This window comes from Stegostoma tigrinum, chromosome 16, assembly GCF_030684315.1.
Source record: "Stegostoma tigrinum isolate sSteTig4 chromosome 16, sSteTig4.hap1, whole genome shotgun sequence".
Lineage (NCBI taxonomy): Eukaryota > Metazoa > Chordata > Chondrichthyes > Orectolobiformes > Stegostomatidae > Stegostoma > Stegostoma tigrinum.
In genome coordinates, this window is record NC_081369.1 from 39,882,920 (window position 1) to 39,909,794 (window position 26,875).

Below are 26,875 nucleotides of genomic sequence, written 5' to 3' on the forward strand. Positions count from 1 at the left end.
ATGAGAAACTTAATTCATGGCAAAAATCAAACTGAGGATTTTTGACAACTAAACAGTCTAGTATCAGACATAATGGGAACTGCAGATGCTGGAGAATCCAAGATAACAAAGTGTGAAGCTGGATGAACACAGCAGGCCAAGCAGCATCTCAGGAGCACAAAAGCTGACATTTCGGGCCTAGACCCTTCATCAGAAAGGGGGATGGAGAGAGGGTTCTGAAGTAAATAGGGAGAGAGGGGGAGGAGGACCGATGATGGATAGAGGAGAGTATAGGTAGGGAGGGGATAGGTCAGTCCGGGGAGGACGGACAGGACGAGGAGGTGGGATGGGGTTAGTAGGTGGGAAATGGAGGTGCGGCTTGAGGTGGGAGGAGGGGTAGGTGAGAGGAAAAACAGGTTAGGGAGGCGGGGACGAACTGGGCTGGTTTTGGGATGCAGTGGGGGGAGGGGACGAGCTGGGCTAGTTTTGGGAGGCAGTGGAGGAAGTGGAGATTTTGAAGCTTGTGAAGTCCACATTGATACCCTTGGGCTGCAAGGTTCCCAACGGAATATGAGTTGCTGTTCCTGCAGCCTTCAGGTGGCATCACTGTGGCACTGCGGGAGGCCCAGGACGGACATGTCGTCTAAGGAATGGGAGGAGGAGTTAAAACGTTCGCGACTGGGAGCTACAGTTGTTTATTGCAAACCGAGCGGAGGTGTTCTGCAAAGTAGTCTCCAAGTCTCCGCTTGGTTTCCCCAATGTAGAGGAAGCCACAATGGGTACAGTGGATACAGTATACCACATTGGCAGATGTGCAGGTGAACATCTGCTTGATATGAAAAGTCATCTTGGGGCCTGGGATGGGGTTGAGGGAGGTGATGTGGGGGCAAGTGTAGCACTTCCTGCGGTTGCAGGGGAAGGTGCCGGGAGTGGTGGGGTTGCAGGGGAGTGTGGTGCAGACAAGGGAGTCCCGGAGAGAGTGGTTGACAAGGGTGGAGATGGAAAAATGTCTTGGGTGGTGGGGTCAGATTATAGATGGCGGAAGTGTCGGAGGATGATGTGTTGTATCCGGAGGTTGGTGGGGTGGTATGTGAGGACGAGGGGGATACCACCCCAGGAACCTCCGGTTAGTCTGGTATCAGTATGTTCATTCTAGTAATGTTCCATTTCTCGCTGAGAATCGTAACTCACTGCTAAGTCTACCTTTCCTAGGATTTCAAAGCTGCGAAACTGCCTCGTTCCACCTTTCTTTTGGTTGCTTAAAATGACAACATTGCATCAGCTGATCAGTCCTCAAGAATCTATTCTATTTTTTCAACACAACATCTCCAATGTGTCTTGGTTCTTACTCATAACTTTTTTGTTTATCGAGAAACTAAACAGTGGAATTTTCGCTGATTGTATTTAAACCTTGTTCCATCTTTTGATTATTTTGCATTCCAATTATTGTCACGTGGCAGAAGATATAATAAAAAAAATTGTATGGAGATCACATTAACTTATCACATTTATAACCACATGGAAATGTTGGTCTTTTGTCTGTGGTGAGTTTAGTGCAATGCAACGTGAATAATGAAATGACACATTTCAAACAAGAAATCTTCCCTTTTTTTTACATTTACTTGTTTAATGGTAAATGTTTTAAACTGATTTCCTACATAATAGTAACACTTTAAGGAAACAATGTACAAAATGATTAGTATTTTAGGATTATTTGTGAATCTGAAGAAAGTAATTTAAAACTTGCAAATAAAAACGTATAGAATTTCCTGAACTAAGGCAGTTCATCAGACAGCAAATCGCCATTCGTCTGTTCATGACGTATTTTCTGAGTGCTATTATACGCTTTAAACTAAAACAATCTACTTCATTTGATACACCACATAAATCCAGCTAAAACATTTAAATTATGTGGAGGGGAAGCTAGCATCTTCTTGAGAGAATGTAAGAGCTACTTTTTCATGTCAAATCCTAATTTATCAGGATAAATTGAAGTTGGGAATCAGACTTAGTCAGTTTAATTGTTAGTTTCAAGTAGTGCAATATTTTGGTTTGTAGGTAATGGCTATTGTACAACAGGAATGAAAACTTTCAACACAAATTTCTTTGTCTAAGTGTGTGAATCACATGGAATCTGAGTTAGTCATTTAGCTCAGCTTGGCCTTTTTCTCTTTTGAGTGCGTTGTTTTTGAAATTCGAAACTTGTAGCACAATTCATTTAAATCATTGAAAGATATAAATATTTCATAAATTCAGTGTAGGGGCTAAAAAGGAAAACTAATGATTTATGGTGGTTTTATTCTATAGAACAAATCGTAATTGCAGTGCTAATAAATCTTAAATGGAATTTATCAGGATCCAATATGTTTGGTACAGAAATTCTGCTCAGAGATGTTACCTGTAAAATATACAAAATATCTCTCTTATCCTGGTGTTTCATTCCAGAAAACATAACAGACACTCATTGGTACTTTAAGTGGAAACCTTCCTCAAATATTGTCATGGGTGAGACATTTCATATTCATTGACATTTGTATTGGTATAATTTTCCTGTTGGGCATTCATTACCTGCACACACTCCCATTAATCTTGCTGTGAACAGCATGCAGCAGTCTGTGTCAACATTTTTATCTAATCCTGAAATGAGGCGAAATGGATAATTTATTAGATTTAAACCACTACAGTAGCTAATTAAAAACAAATGTTCCTAGTTAGACAAGGCTTGATTGCTACTGGCTGCAGATCTACAAAACCACATATAATTCTTTTCTGTTGCAAATTGAATTTTCTAGAAACTTATAAATCTGTCTGATTTGAGTTACTTGAGGAAGTAAGAAGGTTACATCATTGGCCCATGCATGGTACCAACAGCATGAAAATGGGCAATGGTTAATACTTTAATCTTCAGAGCTTTGGTGACCTAAGAGTAAAAATCCTTCACTGACACTGTAGAGATCATGTAATTCACTGTAGGGACAGTTGGGGCAAATCTACTTAATTTAGTTACAATCTGAAGAATGTTGAGGAGGAGAATAACCATCAATGAGGCAGCAGAAATTTTCAGCACTGTACATTTTGCTGAAGCGAGGTCCAATCTTGTCCTTAGTGTTTTTTGTGTGTTTCAATTGTGTGAAAATGATCTGACATCTCTAATGGAACATCTGGATCACCTGGGTGCTTCCTGTCCTTACTCTGCTCAGTCTTTGCTCTTGTCCATGAAGGAGATTTTAAATGTGTTCCACATGAGATGATTGGATACATCAATGGTTGGCTCAGTTCTACAAAACAAAATGTAAATAATTAGGCAATGCATATTAATAGACTTGAACATTCCCCATGTGTAAAATTTATCTTGATACCTTGATCACGAGTGTTTTATTTCCAGATTTTTTTCCCCTCTTAAAAGAATTTAAAAGGTTTCTGTTTTTTTTTTGGAAAAATTCATCAAGGCTTCCTAGAATGCACCTTCCAAACGCTCAGCCACTTCCACCGAGAAGGACAAGAGCAATAGATACATGGGAACCCCATCACCTGCAAGTTCCTCTCCAAGCCTGCCAACTATGCTGACTTGGAAATATATCACCATTTCTTCAGTATTGCTGGGTCAAGATCCTTAACAGTATTGTGGGTATATCAACACATAAACTGCAGTGCTTCAAGAAGGCAGCTCACTACCACTCTCAAAGGCCACTGTAAGCAGATCTGGGCACATACCTTAGGAAGGATATGGTGGCCAGGGAGGGGAAACAATGTACATTTACAAGAATGTCAACTGGACTTCCAGGGGATAAATTATCAGGAGAGATCATACAAATTAGGCCTGTCATCTCTGGAATTTAGAAGACTGGTGGGTGTTTTGATCGAAGTCCTCAAGATATTAACAGGAAAATATAGGTTGGATAAAGATACACTATTTCTGTCGGTTGTGGACTGTAAAACTAGAGGGCACACTTGGAGGATTAGGGCCAGACTGTTCAGGAGTGACGTTAAGAATCATTTCTACAGACAAAGGGTTGTAGATTTTTTTGCAACTGCATAAAAGTCAGTGGATTCAGGATCAGTTGTTAACTTTAAGTCTGACATAGAAACACCTTTGTTAAGCGGAGGTTTTAAGGAATACAGGCCAATAGCAGGTATATGCAGTCAAACCACAGATCAGTAATGGCTTGAAGGGATGAATGGCCTTCTCCAGTCCATATGTACTCAGCTCTCACTCTTCAAATATAGTCAGTTTGCCCGATCTCTCTTGGGACAGTCCCACGATCCCAAACAAGTCACTTGAAAATGACTTCCACGTAAAAAATTTGGATTGCCGTTGATTGCGGAATGATGGTAAATCTTCAGCCACAATGTCAAATTCAAAGGAAAAACAGTTAGGCGTTCCAATATTTAAAACATTATCAATGTGTTTCAAACTATTTTATGAGCGAGATATAGAAGGTGCTGCTTTCAGCTCCAGGCACTGGCTGTTACCAACTGATGAGTGTCAGCACCACATTCTTGCAAACTTCTTCAGCAAGTGCCCCCAGCCTCTAGGTGCGTACTGAGAAAAATGACCCATCATCTCAGTATAAAGGCTAGTGTTGGGTGACTGCAGCATCAATCCAGTCAGGCTTTTCAAATCTGTTTGCTCAACAATTGAAACATTTAAACTCTACCCTTGTGTTTTTCTCAAATTTTGCTCATCACTTATTTTTGTAAGCAGCAAACAGGCCTTAGCAACACTGTAATGTTCAACTGCCCATTTTCAAATTTTCATCATTATGAATGCATATTAATGCAAAATTAAGAAATGGCATAATCGTAAAGTGAATGTTGCAAATTATTCCAGATGAAGAATTAATCAAACAGCGAGCTACTTTTAGAATATATATTTTAGTTAAATTCTCATTAACAATCCATAGCATGTGTATCTTAATAACAACTTGAATTATTACGGTATAAGAATAGGCTATTCAGTCCAGTGAGCAATATTATCACGAGTGATCATTCAATGCCTTTATATTCCCATATCCCTCAACATCTTTGGAATGATCTCTACTCAGTGACAGGCTTTCAGAGCCCTATATTGCAGAGAATTTCAAAGATTCCAAAGCCACTGAGTAATCTTAGTCCTACATGGTGACCCCTTATTTTGAAATGGTATCAGGGGAAATGTCTTACCTCAATCTGCTTTGGCTATACCTTTAAGTACTTTGTAACTTTTGAGAGATTAGCTTTCAGTCTTCAAAACTGTGCAGAACACAGGCCCAAATTGCCCAATCTGTCCTACCAGAACTATCCATTCATCCTAGGAACAAATCTGGTAAATGTTCATCACACTCCCTCTAAGGCAATAATATCTTTAATTCAAGGGGACCAAAGCTACATGGAATGTTACAGATGTGGTCTAACCAAGATTCTATGCAAAAGAAGCAAGATCTCACTACTCCTGTGCTCAAATCGTTTTGTGATTAAGGCTAACATGCCATTATCCACCTTAACTGCTTGCTGCATATGTGCGTTAGTCTTCAGTGACTTATTAACAAGGGCATCCAAGTCCCTTTGTACTTGTAGTCTTTCAAATTTCTTACCATTTAAGATACATTCTGTACACCTGTTTCTTCTACCAAAATGGAAAACATCACATCTTTTCCACATTTTATTCCACTGGACCAGTCATTTCACATGTTTATTGAATGGTTTGAAGCTGATTCCACATTTGTAGCAATTACTTTCTTACAACATATGGTATTTGACACAGTTAGCATCTGAGTTTCAAACAGCCAGCGTAGACACAGCTATCTCAGTGAACAACTTCTGTGCAGTAGCCATGCTATGGGAACTCTGCCATTAGAATGGCCGAAGCCAAAAAAATTACAGGTCTGTGAGTATGACTTTGGGTGTGGGTAGATTGTTGACGGTGATTACAAAAGGTAGGATTTATGGATATTTGGAGAAGGAAAAATTATCAGGGATATTCAGCCTGGTTCTGTGCGAGGAAAATCATGTCTCACAAACTTGTTTGAGTTTTTTGAGTAAGTTACCAAAACGGTTGACGATGGCAGAGCAGTAGACATTGTTTATTTGGATTTTGGTAAAGCCTTTGACGGGGTTTCACCTGGTGGACTAAAGAGTAAAGTTAGATCACATGGGATTCTGTGTGAGCTTGCCAATCGGATACTTAATTGGCTTAATGGCAGGAGACAGAAATGGAGTGTTGCTTTTCAGACTGTAGACCTTTGACCAGTAGTGTTCCACAGGGATTGGTTCTGGATTGTCTTTTGTTTGTTATTTTTATATATAATAATTTGGATGACAGTATAGAAGGCATGATTAGTCAGTTTGTGGATGACACCAAAATTGATGGCATTGTAGATAGTGAAGAAGGTTTAAGATAACAGAGGGATCTTGATCAAATGGGTCAATGGGCTGAAAAATGGCAGATGCAGTTCAATCTGGATAAATGCAAAGTATTACATTTTGGTACAACAAACAAGGGTAGGGCTTATACAGTTAATGGTAGGGCCTTTGGTGGTGTTGTAAAACTAAGGGACCTATGGGGGTGCAGATACATAATTCTTTAAAGTTTGCATTACATATAGACAGGATGGGTAAAAAAGTGTGTGGTTTGCATGCGTTCATTGCTCAGTCCTTTAAGTACAGGAGTTGGAACATTATGTTGATGCTGTATAGAACACTGGTGATGCCTCTTCTGAAATACAGTGTCCAGTTCTGGTTGCCCAGTTATAGGAACGATATTATGAAGCTGGAGGGGGTTCAGAAGAGATTTTTCAGTATGTTGATGGGTATGGAAGATTCGAGTTATAAGGAAAAGGACTGGAAAGGCTGGGACTTTCTTCACTGTGAGAGGTATGGATAGCGTTGATGGTAGTTGTCTTTACCCTAACATCGGGCATTTCAAGAGTAGGGGGCACATTTTTAAGGTGAGAGGACAGAGATTTAAAAAGACATAAGAAACAAGTTATTTTTTACACAGAGGGTGATTCGCATATTGAATGAACTTCCTGATGAATTGGTGTATGCAGGTACAATTACAACACTTAAAAGACATTTGGATGGATAAATAAATAGGAAAGGTTTAGAGGAATACGCGCCAGGAACAGACAGTTGGAACTAGTTTAGTTTGGGATTCTGTTCTGCATGGACTGGTTGGATCAAAGAGTCTGTTTCAGTTCTGTATGTCTTTAAGACTCTGTTTCCAGAATTAGTATTCAACGGAAATAAATTTGCATGGTTCTGGGGATCAAGTGAGGAAATGGAACCCACTGGATTTCTCCCTGGGAACCACGTGGACTGGATACGCATATTTCTTGGTGCTGTAAATGACTCTGTGACTCCATAAGAAAGGAAACTGGCCAGCAGAGTTTTGGTCTAGTAACAAAAGTATAAAGATTTCGGCCATAAGACTCGAACAAAATCATTATATTCTGGTATATAATCTGGCAGTTACCTTATTTTTCTTCCATTTTGAGGTTCAACCTTACATAACTGAATAAGTATTGAAAATAAAACTTCTGCTTAGCTAATAACTAAAGAACTGCATAGAGGGAAGAAATTGATAAGGGGGCATGTGAGATGACGTACAGGAGTGGAACTAGGTTAGGTTAAGTGCTAGTAAAGAGCAGCCTGACCAAATGGTTTAATTCTGTGCTATTGCTTCTCTGGAATATTTCCTTCAAGTTTTAATTTCCAACGTGTTTCTAACAGTATGATCACAGACTGGGTCAGTTAAATCCTTAAAATAAGCTTTCTTTTAGTTTTAATCTCATCCATTTACCTCAAGGTCCACTGCTTTTGTCACGTGTAGAAACGATTTGGATGTGAACATAGGAGGTATGGTTAGTAAGTTTGCAGATGACACCAAAGTTGGAGATGTAGTGGACAGCGAAGAATGTTACTTCAGGGTACAATGGGATCTTGACCAGAAGGACCAATGGGCTGAGGAGTGGCAGATGGAGTTTAATTTAGATAAATGTGAGGTGCTGCATTTTGGCAAGGTAAATCAGGGCATGACTTATATACTTAATGGTAAGATTCTAGGGTGAGACCTTGGAGTGCAGGGTCATAGTTCCTTGAAAGTGGAGTCACAGGTTGACAAGGTAATGAAGAAGGCGTTGGTATGCTTGCCTTCTTTAGGTCAGTGTATTGAGTATAGTGTAAGAGTTGGGAGGTCGGATTGCAGCTGTACAGGGCATCGGTTAGGACATGTTTGGAGTATTGTGTGTAGTTCTGGTCTCCCTCCTATGGGAAGGATGTTGTGAAACTAAAAATGATTCAGGAGAGACGTACAAATATGTTGCCAGGGTTATAGGGTTTGAGCTATAGGGACAGTCTGAAAAGGCTGGCGCTATTTTCTCTGTAACATTGGAGGCTGAGGGGTGACCTTATTGAGTGTTATAAAATCCTGAGGGGCATGGATAGGGAAAATAGACAAGGTCTTTTCCCCAGGGTTGGAGAGTTCAAAACTAGAGGGCATAGATTTAAGGTGACAGGGTAAAGACATTAAAGGGACTTAAGCGGCAATGTTTTCATGCAGAAGATGGTGTGTGTGTGTGGAATGTGAGGCCGGAGGAAATGGCAGAGGCTGGTACAATTACAACACTTAAAAGGGATCTGGATGGGTATATGAATGGAAAGGGTTCAGAGGGGTATGGGTCAAATGCTAGCAGATGGCACTAGATTTATACAGGATATCTGATTGGCATGGATCAGTTGGACTGATGGGTCTGTTTCATGCTGTATATTTGTGACTCTAAATAATTGCTTTTGAGTTTTAGTCTTCATATAAATGTGGTTATAATTTCAGTTCTGTCTCAGAATGGGAGTGCGGCTATACAGTTCAGCATGTACTTACTGACACTAACCTGTAGGTGAATCATGTGATGGATTCTCATCATCAGAATCGGCAAACACCTCTGCAAGTTCCTGATCAGACATGTCTGTGAGTTCAGTCAGATCCATGAGGTCGAAGTGTACCTCGAGAGATGAGACACTGCTGAGAGGCTCTGTGAATAAACAAATTATAATTATATGCAAATATGCAAAAAATGTACTTTTGGTAGTAAGTTCGCAGATGACACCAAAATTGGAGATGTAGTGGACAGTGAAGAACTTTACCTCAAACTACAACGGGATGTTGATCAGATGGGTCAATGGGTTGAGGAGTGGCAGATACAGTTTAATTTAGATAAATGTGAGATGCTGCATTTTGGAAAAGCAAATCAGGGCATGACTTTATACACTTGACGGAGGACCAGCATACTGCTGCCTGATCTATGAAACATTGCTATGTAAATCATAGATTTATCATTGCTCGCCGTTGAATTCTGTGCAGATTGAAAATATGTCATGGAACTACAATTGACAATAGACATTGCTCATTTTTGTCATTATCTTGTGTGTTCCACCCACCTATTTGTGGTGTGCACTGCAGTTCTCCGTGGTGGGAGACAGGGATGGTGAAATCTGCAGCTAAATTGTGTTAACCTATGTGTCAGCGGGCAGAGATGTGATGTAAATTGGGTAGTTCCACATCTGCAGGATAATTGCAGCATCTCAGACTAATTCCCAAAATGATTCATAGAAGTGCATGCAACTGTTTCCCTTCCAACTGCAGTTCCTTTCACTGTTATTCACAGTGAAGTACCAGTGGGATGCAGTATGCCCTATACCTGAGAGTGAATTAGCTCTCACATGCTCTACTACATGATAGTTGTCAGAATCTGTTCCTACACCACTATCTCCTTTTTCTTGTCATGCCTTGTTCTCAGCCCTTTTTATACACTGCCTCTTGATTTGAAAGGAGATGTGGTACAAAAGGTGCAGGCGTATTCATGGGATTTTGTCTGTGAAAGTGTAACTCCACGGAACATTGGCTACATCAATGTTTTCATAGTGTTGATGAGTACTGGACAAGGGGTTTAACTGAATGTAGCAGTATCTGTGTTGCCTGGTTCTGGAAAGTATGTCACTCAGCTCCTGTAAAAGGATGTTGTGATTCTTACGGAGGAACTAGGCAGTCTGATGTTGCCTTTCCTGTGCCATTATCAGAAATTGCTTCTGGTGAATGCACATTAAATCCCCATTCTGTCAGATTGGAAAATGGATCAGCAACACCTCCCTTCACATCAGACTTGACTACTTAACAAATACTTTTTACCTATGTTTGTAAAAGAAGAGGAGACTGTAGTAGAGGGAAAGATGATAAAATTATCACATTAGGTGTAAATCCATAGGAAGTATATAGTTTGACAGCTCACAACACTTAAAACTGGTTAGGGTGTCTGGTTTAAGGTGGGCTTCACCCAGGTTGCTGAAGAAAAACAAAGGAAGAGTTTGAATAATCTTCTATTCTTCTCCAGACATAGGAGAGTACCCACAGCATCAAACAGTGACAGATAAGACTCCCTTATTCAAGAAAGGTCAGAGGGACATTGCCACTACAGGCTTGTCAGTTTTATATTAGTGAGTAAGATTTTAGAAACAATAAAAGGGAAAAAGACAACAGGCATTTGGAGGGGGTGAGTTAAATAAATGAAGGCAGCACAGATTTGAGAAAAGCAAATCACGGTCAACTAATCTAACTTTTTGTGAAGTGACAGACAACTTTAAAAAATGGAATGCAATGACTGTTATCTATTTGAATTTTAAGGAAGTGATTCTTAAAGTAATGCATATTGTTAAACACTTGCTACCAATATTGAGACCTCATGGAATAGAAGGATCAATGTTGGTTGAATGAAAGATTTAGCTTATGGACTGAACACATGTCAATGGAAATGGTAACTTTTAAGAGTGAAAGATACTTACAATCCCTAAGGCTACAATCAAGACTTTTTGACATTATAATGTTTGTTAGTATAGAGTAAAATTCCAAAATTTGCCAACAATATCAAACTTTGAGGTGTAACAAATAAGGAGAATGACATACATCAACTGCAAAAGGAGAGAGATAAACTAGGGTAATGGGCAGACAAGTAGAAATGGAATTTAACATAGAGGATGTGAAGGTGATGCATTTTCCAGGGCTGATAGGAAGAGGAATAGATTTAATGGCACAATTCTAAAGAGTGAAGAGGGACATATGGATCTGGGTATTCATGTGCATAGATCTAAGAAGGCTCAGGACATACTAAGAGTTATAAACAAAGAATATTGGACTTTGGGCTTCATGAATGAAGGTACTGAATAGAAAAATCATGCAAAGTTCCAGTCAGACCAAAGAAAGTGCTGTTTCACTGCATTGTAGGGAGGCTGTGAAGGTCCTTGAGATGATCAAGAGAAAATTTATGAGAATGGTTCCAAGGATGATGTTGCCAGGATTGGAGGGTTTGAGCTGTAGGGAGAGGCTGAATTCGCTTGGGCTATTTTCCCTGGACTGTCAGAGGCTGACTGGTAACCCTATAGAGGTTTATAAAATCATGAAGGGCATGGATAGGGAAAATAGACACGATCTTTTCCCTGGGGGAGGGGAATCAAACACTAGAGGGCATAGGTTTAAGGTGAGAAGAAAAAGATTTAAATGGGACCTAAGGGGCAACATTTTCATACAGAGGGTGGTGTGTGTATGGAAAGAGCTGTCCGAGGAGGAGGTAGAGGCTGGTACAATTACAAAATTTAAAAGGTATCTGGTGGGGAATATGAATAGGAAGGGTTTAGAGGGATATGGGCCAAATGCTGGCAAATGGGACCAGATTTGTATTGGATATCTGGTTGGCATGGACGAGTTGGGCCAAGAGGTCTTTCTGTGCTATACATCTCTATGACTCGAGGAGGGCTATTAGCTCCAGTTAAGTTTAAAATTAGAATTTGTCTCAACGAGAAAAAGGAGCTTGTAAAGATATTTGATAGACTGTGCAAGACTTTTACAGGTCTCAATAGACAAAGTAAAGCTATTCCCATTAGCTGATAGATAGATTAAGAAACACAGATTAAAGGTTTTGTACAACAGATGCAGTGGGGAATAGTAGAAAGATTTGCTTCCATAGTGATTGATATGATCTCAAACTCCACAGCTATTCAACATTCCAAAGAAAAATGTAATAAATAAGAAGATATAAACTTGCAGGGCTATGGGAACAAAACAGAGGAATGCTGACTATCCTGTTCCTCTGATGCTGCTTGGCCTTCTGTGCTTTTCTAGCTTCACATCTATCGACTCTGGCTTCTAGCATCTGCAGTGTTTACTGTCTCCTTTACTCATTCTGTGCCAGAATTACTCTATGATTTAAATTTCTGTATTAAATTGAGATAAGAGATGGACACAAATTGAAAATTGGGAAATTAGTACCAAAATACAAGTGTGATCTGAGCACTGCTAAACTGTAAACATGCTATATTTATAAACACAAAATATAAGGGACAGAATAATAAGAATTAAAGAATAACAGCAACACTGATGGGCAAGTGGGTAAGTGATATGTAAATCAGAAGCTGTGACTGACTGTTTTTAAAACTAGATGAAGATACAAGGTAGGTGTTAGGATACAAGGTGTTAGGACTGTAAGTTTTCTTGATACATTACACAGTCCTAGATTTGGGTGTGCATTTTGTGGATGACACAAAATTTGAAAGTATTGTGGGCTGTGAGAAGGATAGTAATGGACTTCAAGCGGGCACAGACAGGGAAATGGCAGATGAAATTTAATACAGAGAACAGCAAATGATAAACTTTGATAGGAAGAATGAGGAAGTGCAATATAAATTAAAGGATACAATTCTAAGTCAAATGCAAGAGCACAGGAACTTGGGCAAATTGTATAAATCACTAAAGGAGGCACAACAGATTGAGACAAACAAGATCCTGAGCTTTATAATTAGGGATGTAGGCCCAGATTTTTGTCATGACAATGAGTGTCTCCCCTGTGGCAATAACAGAAGATGTCTGGAATCCTAAATTATACCCTCAAACCAGACATTTCTCATCAGGAGGTGCAATGTGATTGGGGTGATCCATAGTTTACACATGTATGTTTTGTGAAGCTTAGCCCAGTTAAGAACAAGTCTGTTCTCAGTGCATTTTCTAGCCAGGGTATCCCTTTGGAAAGCTGAGATATCTCTCAGCTGTGGAAGTCCTAGATCACCTTGGAGAACTTATCAGGTATTGTCACATGCCCTTTGTGTGTAAAAGGTACACAAACCCCTTGACCTGTCCAAGTTGTCAAGATCTGTCGAAATGTTTTTGTGAATGAGAGTGCTTTTATTAACACAGTATAATCTGTAATAAAGAACTTCTAGCAATTTCTCCTGTGTGTTTGTTACTTGGGGATTCTGGGTAAGTTGGGATAGGTGAAGGGGGCGAGAGTATTGGAGTGGTAGTTGGCATGGGGGTAAGAGGGTTGGTGGTGATAGGTGGTATGGTTTGGCATGGATGTGGTGGTGAGGGGATTGTGAGGAGAGTAGGACTGCAAGAATGTTTTATATTATTTTATTTTAATTTCTGCACACAAAGCCAGACGCCCCCAAGCAGATTTCCCTTCTTGCGAACTGACAGCCTCCTCCGCTTTTTCCAGGTCATCTGGCCAGATTCCCAAGTCAGTTTGCAGCCCGCTTCCCACCAATGCCGGGAAAAACCAGTAAAAGCACAGTAACACTTTGAAATGAACATTTCACTTGTAATGGAGCACTGTACTGAGGGATATAAAACAAGTACAGAATGCAGCATTGTTTCACAAGTTTTAGCGGCTTTTCCCTTTGGGTGAGAATTGTGGGCAAACATTTTAAAAGTTCACATTTATAAAGCTAGGTTTCTCTTGACCTGTGCACAATCAGAAAATGAATATTGGGTCATGTAGAGGAAAAACAAACAAGGAAGATGATACAATGACAGAAAACACTGGATCCCTCTTTCCTGGAGTTCTGTGCTGACTTTTGGGAGGACATTTTAGGAAGAATGTGAGCCATTATAGAGGGTGAAGAAAAGATTCTCAGGAATGGTTCTGGAAATGGGAAACTTCAGTCATTTGATGAATTAACAGAAGTTGAGCTCTTCTCATTGAAGAATAGAAGATTACGAGGAGATTTGACAGAGGTACTCATAGTGATGACAGACACGGAGTAGCAGTTCCCATTGGTAGAATGATCCTAAAACCAGCAGACAATGATTTAAAGTGATTGGCAAAAGTAGTAATGGTGACATGAGGAAAATTTTTGGTTACACAGCAAGTGTTTAGAACCTGGAATGCACTGCTTGAGTGTATTGAGAAGGCACATCACCTTCAAAATACAACTGGGAGGTTATCTGAAGAGAAAATAAAATTGCAGGGGAAAATGTCATGGCAGTGAGCCAAACTGGTTGGTTTACAGAGAGCTAGCACACAGACTACAGGACAAATGGTCTCCTTTTACTCTCTAAATGATTCTGTTTTAAAAATTACTTGTTGGCGAATATTGCACTGATTATCCAAAACTTAAGGTTTATCTGAACTACCAAAAAAGGCAAAATCTTTAGCCTGATTAATTTACCTTCATAAAGTTGGAATATTCTTCAGAAAGTTATCAAGGACTCAGGGTACAGAATGGTTTGAACTGAAGACTGTCACCTTGACATTACTCCAGCAGAAATGCTGAGCTTGCTCTCTCCGTGGCAATAAAGGCTAAGGCGTGATTTGATAAAGGGGTTCAAAACTGTAACATAGTTTTGAAATAAAGTGAAACTTTTCAATGGGAGAAAACCTTAACCTGGTAATTTAAGGTAATTCACAAAAGAAACAAAGGCACAATTACATAATTTCACACAGCAAGTTTTTGTGATCTGGAATACACTGCCTGAATGGATAGTGGGGATGAGTTACTTGCTGCAGTATTCCTAGCCTCTGACCTGCTCTGGCAGGCACTGTACTTATTTTAGGACAGTTCATACATACGCCTTCTCTCTACCACCTGCAGCAGCCCTGATGTGGAAATTGGGATCCCGTCTTCCTCCTCAGCAACAGCAACGTGAGACTCAGAATTAGCTGACTCGTCTTGACCCTTCAGTTTCTTTGGACTCTGTTTGTTTTTGTCAAACTCTCCTAGTTTGGGAGGTGAGGAAAAGAAGAAAATATATTAATTTAAAAATGCATAAACATTTCACCCCATCAATCCCACCTTCATTGCTCTAAAGTGATTCTAAGTTCATAGAACATAGAACAATACAGCGCAGAACAGGCCCTTCGGCCCTCGATGGTGCGCCGACCTGTGAACTAATCTAAGCGCCCTCGCCACACTATCCCATCATTATCCATATGCTTATCCAAGGACTGTTTAAATGCCCCTAATGTACCTGAGTTAACTACATTGGCAGGCAGGGCATTCCACGCCCTTACCACTCTGAGTAAAGAGAACCAAATCATCCTTTAAACTCCTTCCATGTCAATCCCTCTGGTCACACCATTAATGAAGCTGGTCTCATGCTTTCTTGTACATGTGTGTGTTCAGTTGGAACTGGATCATTTACCTGTTGGACGTCAGAAAGTGACATGGGGATAACTGATTGTGTCTGGCTCTCTCTGCAGACAGAATTTAAAAAACACTGATTCTGGTCAGCATATAATAGACCAAATTTATGTAAAGTGTGCACACATACAGAATGAATGCAGTCATAGAGAGCTTATCTATACGTGTATTGAGTTTTGTGTGTTTATAGATAATGAGCTTGTGTGGAGGGGCTTTTTTCAATTCAATATGTGTGCTGTGTAATTGGATATATGTTGTGTGTAATTGGATATATGTTGTGTGGAAAGTGTGTGTGTGTGTGTGTGTGTGTGTGTGTGTGTCTGTGTGCGCGCGTATATAAAGTGTCTATATTGCAGAAACCTCAGTGTACAAATCGTATGTGTAAAGCAATTTCTGTCGGACTTGCCTACATCTGGTAGGGGTGGTAACTAATTAATTTCTCGGCTCGTAACTCATTAAATATTGACAGCTGCTTTGGCAGCAAGAACATAATGGTGTGTTGCCAATATATAACTGCACTACATGGCATGAAGAGAAAGATCAAATATAATCCTCTCACATTTCAGTGCTGGTGCATTCTACAATACGAAGAAACCATAGTAACAAAGGTTAAATATATTAAAGTCCAAAAGAAAAACAAATAAAACCACACAAAGTAGGACGATAAAAGCAGCAGTATACAAGACCAAATATATAATCCTTTTCTTCTGTACTGCTGATAAGGTTACTAAGAAGAAAATTAATTATTTAATATTCCATTGCCTCAGGCAAAAATTATCTATACAACTTACTAAACACATAAAGACCTCTCTGCCTTTGACTTAATGTTAAATAGATAAGCTATAAATGTGCTTCAGAGTTTAATGAACATGTTATTAGTGCAAGTAAAATCATGATCCTTTAAGAACACCTTCTCAAGCATTATCAGGTATTTACTTGTAAAATATTGCAAAGGTTTGTAGTGTATTGGCTATTTTTTTGAACAATGAATATGCTAAAATTGTGAAATGCTGAAAAGCACTTAAGGTTTGCCGATATCTGTGAAAAGAAAAATTTAGACATAGGTCCTGAGTACTTCTTATTCTAGTTCATAGATCATCAAATCTCCACTGTGTGGAAACAGGCTCTTTGGCTCAACTAGTCCACACTGACCCCAGAGCATCCCACCACCCAGACCCATCCCCCTAATCATGAACATCCCTGAACAGTATGGGCAATTTAGCATGGCCAATCTATCTAGCCTGCACATCTTTGGACTGTGGGAGGAAACAGGAACACTCAGAGAAAGCCTATGCAGACACAGGGAGAATGTGCAAACTCCACACAGGCCAGTCACCTGAGGATAGAACTGAACCCAGGTCTCTGGCACTGAGGTAGCAGTGTTAACCACTGAGCCACTGTGCCACCCGTAATTAGTCAATGTCTGAGATATATGAAAACCCAACAGCACACAAAATACTCTCCAAACTCCAGGCTACTGAGAAATATGCACAGGAAGAATTTTGTTCACCTGACATAGAGCAAATATGTTCTCACAGAAACTGGAGTCAGCTGGAATTGAATTGTGGGAATATTCCTAATCTCCAGTGATTAGATTTCTCCCTCCAGGTCTCAATAATGAGGTATAATGGCTGGTCACTACCAAACAGCATCCTGGGGAACTGCAATTCACTGGGCTGAGATACCAGATTTTCACATGTACCACTCATGGTTATACATACCTACATTTCCACACCCAGATCTGTTATTTGGAGCCTTTCTGAGCCCCAGAAAAATCTTCCTAATTTCAATCCTGTCTCCAAGAAGGTCACTGTTTGTTCCTCATTAAATTACATGGAAGCATGACCCCTTTCGACATGACAGGGGCAGTGCAGGAGGCATTGGCCTAGTGGTATTGTCGCTTATCTATTAATCCAGGAACAAAGATAATATTCTGGGGATCCGGCAGATGGTTGAGTTTGAATTCAATTTTTTAAAAAGTTTGAAAAGAAGAGTTTAATGCTGACTAGGAAACCACTGTCGATTATCAGAAAACCCATCTGGTTCACTAATGACATTAAGGGAAGGTAACTGCCATCCTTACCTAATCTGGCCGAAAAGACTCCAGACACACAGGCTGACTTTTAATTTCCCTCTGAGCATTTAGGGATGGGCAATAAATATTGACCAGCCAGAATTGCCCACATCCTACATATGAATTCTTTTTAAAAAGCAGACAGTAGAATTCTACATGAATACAGTACAGATCATCATAAAACGTGAAGGATTTACTACTGTCCTCTGTCCCAATGTATGGGAGTGCACTGTACAATGAAGGACTAGCGGCGGTTGCTTGACTGTCTGCAATGTCATAGCAATAATCATAATCTCTAGGGCTGACAAACAGGTCTGTGTCCAAAATATTAACTTATAGAAATGGATCCAAGTTACAGGAAGCACGCTATTAAGTCCACCCAGTACCTGATAGCATTTATTCTCCAGGTCAACATGTGGTCCTAATTATACTTACCTGGATTGTGCCCATTTCTCTTCATGAAGCCATTCAATGTAATCTTGACTTGCTGGAAGTGAATTTCAGTCTCAACTCTCTAGATGCAACTCTCTTGTTCTAATTCTATTACAATTAATCTTGTATCAACAACTAGTTCTGGACCACTCGATTACTGGAAATATCTTCTGTGTGCTAGATACTCTCCAATGGTTCAAAACCATTTCTGATATTATTTTGTAATTTAACAAAATACTCCCATTTTTAAATTAATAATCAAATTTCTATTTCCTCATAGCAGGCAATATCCAACAGAACTTGTATTGTATTCTCACTGAGGGCTTAATGTCATTGCTGAATAGCGAGGATCCCAATTCTACATACCAGTCTTACTACGATTCTACATACATTTATTGTTATTTATGGTTTGTACCTCTAGTGCTAATGATTTTTGTTTACCGTCTCATCTACTTGATTTTTCATCTTTATTACCCTGTGAACCTGTGTGTCCAAATCCCACTGCTCTTCCACAGCACTGAGTGCTTTCATTCAGAGTGTAATGTTTGCCCGCCCTTCTTTCACCAAAATGTATCACCTCAAATCTACTGACAGTGACACTGGATTCCATCTGTCTCATTTTTTAAGCTTTTTCCTCATTTTGTCAATATTCCTTTACAGCTTCCTTTGGTCTATAAATGAGCTATGTTTTATATTCTGGTAGCTTCTGTAAATTTTGACGTCACTTTCCTTTAAGACTGTATCCAAATTCTTCACATTCGCCAATACATAGAGTAATAGAACCAACCCTAAACTGAATCCAGTGAAACCTCGCTATCTTAATCCAATGTCTATAGAAACCGTAGCCACCAGGAGAGACTGTGTGGATAGGCTAGGTTACCTACACACCTCAGATCTTCTGTAGGCTCCTACTTCATCAGCTAAGCTGCTTGCACAGAGTCAGTAGAAATATGTAGCTTAGGATTCAATGATACCAATTATAACTTTAACTCCAGCTTGGATATGGAGGCCATTACAGTTGCTTGCTTGACTGAACCAAATCAGAAAATGATCCAGACTTAAAGAGAGTAAGAAAAATACATGTTTTCCTTTGTGGAGATAGAAGATCCGCACAAGGGAAGACTAGATCTTTCCAAACTATTGGTCCCTTTTTGGCAGGTATTAACATCAGGTCCTTACTCTCTCTTCCACTAATTTGTAATTCAGTTTGCTGGCCTGCCCATACTTCCTTTATCTTTCTTTTCTCTGGTGTTTCTCCATGTGATATGCTTCTTGAAAGTTTTGCTAAACATCAGGTATGCTGCATCCACAACATTTCCCTCACCTAACATACCAATACCACAAACAGGGAATTCTATGAGGCTTGTCAAGCATGACTGCCCATCTTGACACCTGATCTGGTTACTTCTTCTCTTCATGTAGATGTTGATGGACTACTGTGACTTCCAAACATTTACTGGTTTTATCTTGACGTGAGAGTGAGTTGCCCATTCTGTGTTACACAATTATTACATATTTATTTTCTGCAGTATCAGTTGAGGAAGCAGTCCACTGTAATGTAGTGACTAATCTACACTAAAGATGAAAATCAAGCTTTTCCTAAATTACATTGATAATTTTGCATAAAAGGGTATTTTAAATTTTTTGTTTCACTTTATTACTTACCCTATTGAATTTGACCATGTGTCAGCTGTAGCTCATTCGGCAGCACTCTTGCCTCCGAACCACAAGTTTCCGGATTCAAGTCCCCACTCCAGTAGTGAACACATAAGATGAAGGCTAACACTCCGCAGTATTCAGGGACAGCTGCATTATCTTTTGGATAGAATATTAAATTGAAGGTGTACTGGTCTGCTTTTTTTCCCTATTATTGTATGGGACAGGGGTGTCACTGACAAAGCCAACATTTGTTGCCTTTGAATTAATTGGCTCTCTAGGCCACTACTGAGGGCAATTAAGAGTCAACCACATTGCTATGGGTCTGGAGTCACATATAGGTCAGAACACTTAAGGATGGCAGATTTCCTTCCTGTTGTGACACAAGGATAGAAAGCCAAACCAAATCAGTCTACCTATCACTGGACTCACAACACAGTGTAATTAAATATTCACTGAACCTCAGAGTTGCTCCATTGTTCTTCAGCAAACTTTACAAATAATGCATCTTCAACACTCAGTTTATAACTTCAGAAAAAGTTAATAGTTTATTATTCCGAAGATAACTTTAGTAAAACACAAATAAACAATAGAATTAATATCTATAATCTAAGCCCAATCTTCTTTGAATATACACCCCACCTCACGCACAGACCGACACACAGTTAGGGTATACATTTTTTTAAAAATGAAAGAATCATAATTTACCAGTTGAATACTGTTTCAACAATACATACCTGGCTTTCATTAAATCCTCTGGTGATTGCTTGTGTTACGTACATGTAGGACCATGTATCTTCCTTGAATTCCAAAGTCACCAGTCAATGTTAACAACTTCTGTAGTCTGCTGGAGACACTTGTTTCTTAAGACTGGGGTACTTTTCTCAGAACTTCCAATAAATCGATAACTAGGGAATAACTAGAGACAAGCAAAACCGAAAAAAACTGCTTCCCAGTCCAGCAGCTTAACTAAAGCAAAACGGCTTCCTGCCCAAAACCCCAGTCGGCACCAATTTATTTGTTTCTCTCTGTTTTCACAGTCTCCTTAGTTGGCTGGCCAGCACCAGTCCTCCCTTGATTGACTAATTCAACATCCAACCAGCTGCCAGTCCCTGAGCATGACAACATCCCAATACTGAATTGCCCACATTTTCCTTACAGCAGTAATTAAACATTATCTTTCCAGGCCAGTTCCCAATGGCAAACGCCAGTCTTTTGTTCTCTTTCCTTTTTCAAATCAGGCTACTATTCAAAATTCAATTCTCGACTGCAACTCACAATTCTAAATCAAAAATGAGAGGAAAAAAAATAACAAATAAGGGCGGTCTCAACGTTCCCTAAAGGACATTAGTAAACCAGATGAGCTTTTATAACAATGAACAATGATTACCATTAGGCCACCTTTTAATTACACAACATACTGAATTCAAATTTTACCATCTGCTACGGTGGGATTTCAACCTATATTCCCACAACATTAGCATGAGGCGCTGGGCAACTCGTCCAGCAACATCAATATTTCCTCACTACCTCCCTTGAAGGTTTTAGTAAATAATCTCATGGCACCTTAAAACAGGGTAGCTACCCCTGGTGTCAGGGTCATTACTATTTCCAGTCAACATCACAAAAACAGATTAACTATTCATTATCATATTGTTAACCACACTCACAAATGTCACTGGAATATGAATGTTAGTCTGTGATGTTGGCACAACCAACAAAGAATCTTTGTGGCTCTATACCTGGAAAAGAGGATTGTGTGAATCACAGCCTTCTCAGTAGTATTTACTTTCAATGTTCTTTAATAATTGTAAGAAGTCAGGAACATTCCTTCTGTTTAATAGACAGGTTAATTGTCCATTAACCAACCCCCCCCCCCCGCAACTCTGCTATAAGCCAAAATGCACCACATCTAAAAAGAATTTATTTACTCAATAATAAAGAACTCTAATTTAATCTATGAATTCTTTAAAACATCACTTATGTGCCTTTGTTCAAAACAAAAAATTATCTGCTCCCAAATGATTATGCATTTATATTTCTTGCACATAATCTTGCTGATACTATATACCTGCCAACTGGGAGGTTAAAATCATGTTGACGATTTTCTGGAACAATAGCAGTACAACAGAGAAGGAACGTTTTAGAACGTGATCTACGTTAATTTTACCACAGTTAATTTCACACACATCTTTACATCCAGTCTCTAAATTCAGTAAAACTTTGAAAAGAGGGAGCGTTTCTTCTGATACGGGCAACATGCAAACTGCATGCTGTCTGCTCATTTAAACAATGGGAGCGTACAGTGAGTGCAGTGTTGTGTAGATGCAGGGAGAGCAGGAAGTATCCAATCATGAGGATGCTAGCACAAGTTCAAGACCACCTGTCGTACTTAAAGTCAGCCTGCACCTCTGGTTGGAGCAAGTGCTGGTTCATTTCAAAGTTAGTTTATAGAATAGAAATGAAAACATCACTGCAATATTAAGTGTAGGTTAAATTGAACTGTGGCATAATGAATGAGGTAGACTTAAAAATTTCCCATGAAGGAGTCTTTGGCTGCAGAAGTTTGACAGCTTTTTTTAGAAAGTTATTAAAAATGCAGCTACTTCACAATTTTCTAGACTGACAGGAAGCTCAGAACAGTGAATTAAGGAAAAAGAATAAACTGGGCTTTTGTCAGCACAGGATAGACATTGCTGATTGGGAAGTACATTATAAGTTAATTGGTAAAGTCAACCAATCACAGGAAAGATACATTCAAGCCTGCTAAAGGAAGAAGAATCGGGGGTGAAAGGCTACCTTTCAGTGCAGTGAAAGCATTAGTGTTCATCTGTGCTCTACTCTGTTGAACCTGCTTCACCTTTTAAATTACTTTCATCAACATGCCAGGATGGCCCAAGAGCAAAGGCACTGTCTACCTCTCAGGAATTGGATGCAGCTCCACAAGAGGTTCAATGAGCGGTCAGCATCATTGAATGGATCTTCAAATGCCAGATCCCACTAATTGTGCAGCTAGGCTTACAGACTGGTCAATGCACCAAACTTCCATCATTCTTTGTTAAATAGCTTGTCCTACTCTACATGCACCCACTCAGTCTCGTCATCAGTTGTCGTCCAAGGGAACTGCAAACTATTGTACCCATGTTTGCAAGCAAGTGACCTTTGCAGAAACCTTGAAGTCTGGACAGAATCCTTCTGCATGTGCCAGGCTAGTCCCTGTTGGCTTCAGCAATATTAAATAACTGACAGGTTTAGGAAAAAGAGACAACTGCAATGAGGTTGGCACTTTGAAAGATTATGTTAATATATTCTAACCTAGTTGGTAAACAGAATGTAAGTGATATAGATTTTCTTTGTGTGGAGAATTTATTGACTACTCCAGTCAACAGCTCACTCCCCAGTCTCAACTTCCCTCTTTTTAGATCCAGACATCATTCAATTAATTTAACATCCATCAACTGTTTCCCTTCTAACCTTAACTATTTGATGTATTAACAGGTCTAATTGTACTGGAAATTCCCATACATCACAAATATGTTACACTTTTGCTGAAGTCCAGGATGAGCTAGGATTGGGGAATAGTCCTGCACATGTATTCAAGCTTTTGCTTCTGGTGGTTATTTCTGCAATGGATATTCCATAGTTTAATATTCTTTGTCTGCACTTCAACTAAGCTTCATCATAACAACTAAAGATCAAATTAGCTCATACAGATCACTGGAGTTTGCAGCTCCCACACTTTTCTGCCACATCCAACTGCATTCTGAACAGCAAGAGGCCCTTTGGTCCATCAAGACTGGGCCATCACATGATCCCTTTCTAAACTAAAAACTTTTGTCTCTGTGCAGTCCATATCCCTCTATTCTCTGACTATTCATACATCTGTCAAGATGCCTCTTAAATGTTGCTATTCTATCTGCCTCCACCACCTCCTCAGGTGTTATGAAGGAAAATTCAGCAGACAGATTTAGTAACAGTGAAGAAAGGGCAATACAGTCTCAAGTCAGTATAGTGTGTGGGTTGGAGGAGAACTTCCAAGTGTTGTTGTTCATATGCGTCCTCTGCCTTTGTTCTTCTAGGTGATGGAGATGATGGGCTTGAAAGGAACTGTCAAAGAGTTTTGATGAGTTGCTGCAGTGTATCTTGCAGACATTACACTGTGCATTAGGAAGTGAGCGTTTGTGGTTGTGAATGCAGGCTGCTTTGCACTGGGTCATTTCAAGCTTAAGTATTGAAAGAACTGCACTCATCAAAATAAATGGAGAGTATTGCATCATACTCAGGATTTGTGCCTTGTAGATGGTGGGCAACTTTTGGGGAGTAAGCACATGAGTTACTTGCCTCTGAAGTACTGCCTCACCATCTTTCTCTGACTGGTTTATCTCAATTTCTCAACAATAGCAATCTCAATGGCAATGTTGATGATAGGGATTCATTGATGGTAAATGTTGTTGAATATCAATGAGAGTTAGTTAGATTCTGTCTTATTGAAGGTGGTCATTGCCTGCCATGTGAATGATATAATAATGTCACTTGCTGCCACAAGGTCTTACTTAAGTGGCCATGGTCTGTTTCAGTATCTGAGGAGTTGTGAAGTGTGCTACATGTTTTTCAATCATCTGTGAACATACCACTTCTGATTTAATGAGTGAGGACAGATCACTGACAAAGCAGCTGAGATGACAGGATCTAGGAAGAAATCTAGAGAAACTCTTGCAGTGATGTTCTAGAATGATAAATATATAGATGATGCTTTGAATGTCAAATAGCAGAGGAAGGGAGTGGAGAAAGCAGTGATTAAATTTGGCAGTAGTCGGTCTTTGTGAGAAAGATTTGGGGAAACTCCTGGTCAATTTGGAATTGCGTCAATTTGATTCGGTCTGATACAGTGATCAATAGGGAGAATTGTTGTGAATATATGGAATTTGTGCACATTACTGAACACAATGGCTCCAGTCTTCTTAATGTTTAACTGAGGAAACCACAACCTCTTGAAAACTGCAAGACTGACCACAGCACAAGCAGGAAAGCAGCTGACTGCTGTATAAATGCATGTGCAGAGGGGCAAGTTACATGGATAACTGGCATTATGTTTCTTGTTGGGTTCACTGAGACAAACAGAGGTTTATGTTTGCAACACAGTAATGGTGAATTCTCTCCATGTGTAGTGCCTTGCCTTTTACACAAATTAAATACCATGTTTTATAAGGTTTTGGTTGAAGGGCTGTATAGTACAAGTTGTTCATCTCCATGTCTCCACTAATTTTTCTCCCCTAAAGCTTGTGATCCTAGAATACATTTCTTTAGAACCAGATGGCCCAGTCAGGCAGCTAAGTTGAGTATTCATGGATTACTCGTCATTGTGATGCAGTTGGGAGGAGTGCACTGCAGTCACTGTCAAACCCAGACTTCTCCTAACTCTGTTTCCAATCTCCACGACTGAGTGTTCAAGCAGGGATCACAGGTCAGCTGTTAGGAACAGAAACATAAACTAATTTTCCTCCTGTCCAAAATAGGAAACATAGATATTACTGATGTATAAAAGTACAGTACTGACAGTTACAGCCATCTTGGATCATAAAAGGAGAAAATCAGCCAACATTTTTCCCCTCTTGCATCTTAACAAGTAGCTGGTTGAGAATGGGATTTGGTTCAACTATTGTGGCCCATGTGGTCAAATAGTTTGTTACTGCTCAAGTCAAAGTTCAGGTGAATAAGGGCAGAGTGCTAGCGGTCACTAGCGGCACCCGTACAACTATACCTCAACAAGGAGTCAATACTTCAAGCAAAAAGAATATTGATCTGGATAACACATTGACTTCCCGCACCTCACACATAGACACCTCGCTGCCAACATAATGTCCTAATCCATTTGCTTTGCTTCGTTACTATAACCAATATGTTTTTAAAACGACACGAGTTAAATGGAACAATTTTTAAATTTAAAGCAAATCCTTAGGATTAAAGCTACAACAGCCCCACCCTCCCAAAAATGGACATATTCTAGAAAATTGTTAGAAATCACTATATTAACTGTCTTAAATGAATAGTTTATTTTGAATTAAATCTGCTGAAGGCAATTCTTACTGTTTGATATTGAAAAGCGATTAAACGAAATGTCAATAAAATTTAAACAAGCTTTTGACCATTACTAAGCTTGATATTAGACTAGGTATTCGTTTAGGAATAAGTTTATAGGGCGGGTGCTTTGTAATACGTGAACATTTAAAAAAATACGAATGTCAACGGTTAGGGGCACAACCCTCATTGTGGACACGCGCAAAAGAGATAAGTAACTGTTTCTTTTCCGTTTTATATGTTACAAATATTCTTGACTTCTTGACAATGAAACCACAAACGACATTTCAATGAGTATGACTTTTACATATAACGTGTGGTATATTCACCTCTGCAGGTTACAAAGAATTTCCAGATTGATATAAAGGGTTAATTCTGTTTTGTTTAAGATGCTCCTTACCCTGAGCTACTGCCCCTCCTTGTTTCTCCATCCAGACAATCTGACTCGAACCCACCTTCCTGCAAGCACCATCAGAAGGGGAGAGAAAAGACAGAGAAAAGGCGAGTCCGTAAGAATACCGCTATAGTGCCAAAGATCAACGCCACCCGGATCTCAAAGCAAGCATCTCATTTCGAAAACCTGAGCATTGCACCAGCACACACTCAAAAAAAACAATGCAATGCAAGCATATCAGATTGCAAATTGGGAGATTACAGTGCAATCTAAGCATTGCATTGCAAATGAGGAGGGGGGACTGCAGACGGTCTCTGGCAACCAGCCCAGAGAAACTGTGACTGGGGTGTACCATTCAAAACGGTATCTCATTCAATGAATCACATAATTCCTTACTAGTATTGCGGACAAAATCTGAATGAATTAGTTACACATCGTGGTATCATGCAGAAATAGAAAGAAATTGCAGCTTTTCAACGTAAAAGTACCAATAATTCAGATGGACTACACCATCTTTTGTTACATTGTCCCACAGGGATATTTTCTAACATTGTCTGTGGAGCTTTTTCTGATAGTTTTCCCTGGTAAAAATGACTTGTTAAACATAATGTCTGGTCAAAGGTGAGCTTTTTTCCCAATTAGAACTGAAAGTCACAATCACTGTAGTTTCAATTCGAAACCCTTCAATAAAAAAATGCTCAATATTTTTCAGGACCGGAGCTATAATATAAATTAGTGGCTGGAGGGCGGTGGGGAAAAACTAATATGCAGCACCATTGCACAAGTACTGTTTTGAGTGAATATGTGAATAAGTTACGTGTAGA

The 26,875-nt window shown here is 39.5% G+C and overlaps 1 protein-coding gene across 3 annotated transcripts; it reads right to left on the minus strand.

The window, feature by feature from the left end:
- Positions 1 to 1,634: 1,634 nt before the first annotated feature.
- dbndd1 (dysbindin domain containing 1) lies at positions 1,635 to 26,409 on the minus strand. 3 transcript variants are annotated; one of them, XM_048546278.2, is made up of 5 exons: positions 26,058 to 26,409; positions 24,934 to 25,048; positions 14,847 to 14,993; positions 8,847 to 8,987; positions 1,636 to 3,257 (listed from the first exon to the last, which is right to left on the minus strand). In XM_048546278.2, the coding sequence occupies exons 2-5, from the start codon at positions 24,938 to 24,940 to the stop codon at positions 3,082 to 3,084; spliced, it is 471 nt and encodes a 156-aa protein (XP_048402235.1). In that variant the 5' UTR covers positions 24,941 to 25,048; positions 26,058 to 26,409; the 3' UTR covers positions 1,636 to 3,081. The 3 variants fall into 3 exon arrangements, with proteins under 3 accessions (XP_059507702.1, XP_048402235.1, XP_048402233.1); XM_059651719.1 differs by lacking the exons at positions 24,934 to 25,048; positions 26,058 to 26,409 and adding an exon at positions 15,245 to 15,906 and having other exon boundaries at positions 1,635 to 3,257; XM_048546276.2 differs by lacking the exon at positions 24,934 to 25,048 and having other exon boundaries at positions 1,637 to 3,257; positions 26,058 to 26,404.
- Positions 26,410 to 26,875: the final 466 nt, after the last annotated feature.

Excerpts from the sequence above, each read along its gene's own strand:
- dbndd1 (XM_059651719.1), bottom strand. The coding sequence starts at position 15,314 with ATGATTTGGTTCTCTTTACTCAGAGTGGTAAGGGCGTGGAATGCCCTG. Across the intron at positions 14,994-15,244 it reads TGCCAATGTAGTTAACTCAG|GAGAGTTTGACAAAAACAAA; the intron begins GTACATTAGGGG and ends CTCCCAAACTAG. Across the intron at positions 3,258-8,846 it reads ATCACATGATTCACCTACAG|AACTGAGCCAACCATTGATG; the intron begins GTTAGTGTCAGT and ends TTTGTTTTGTAG.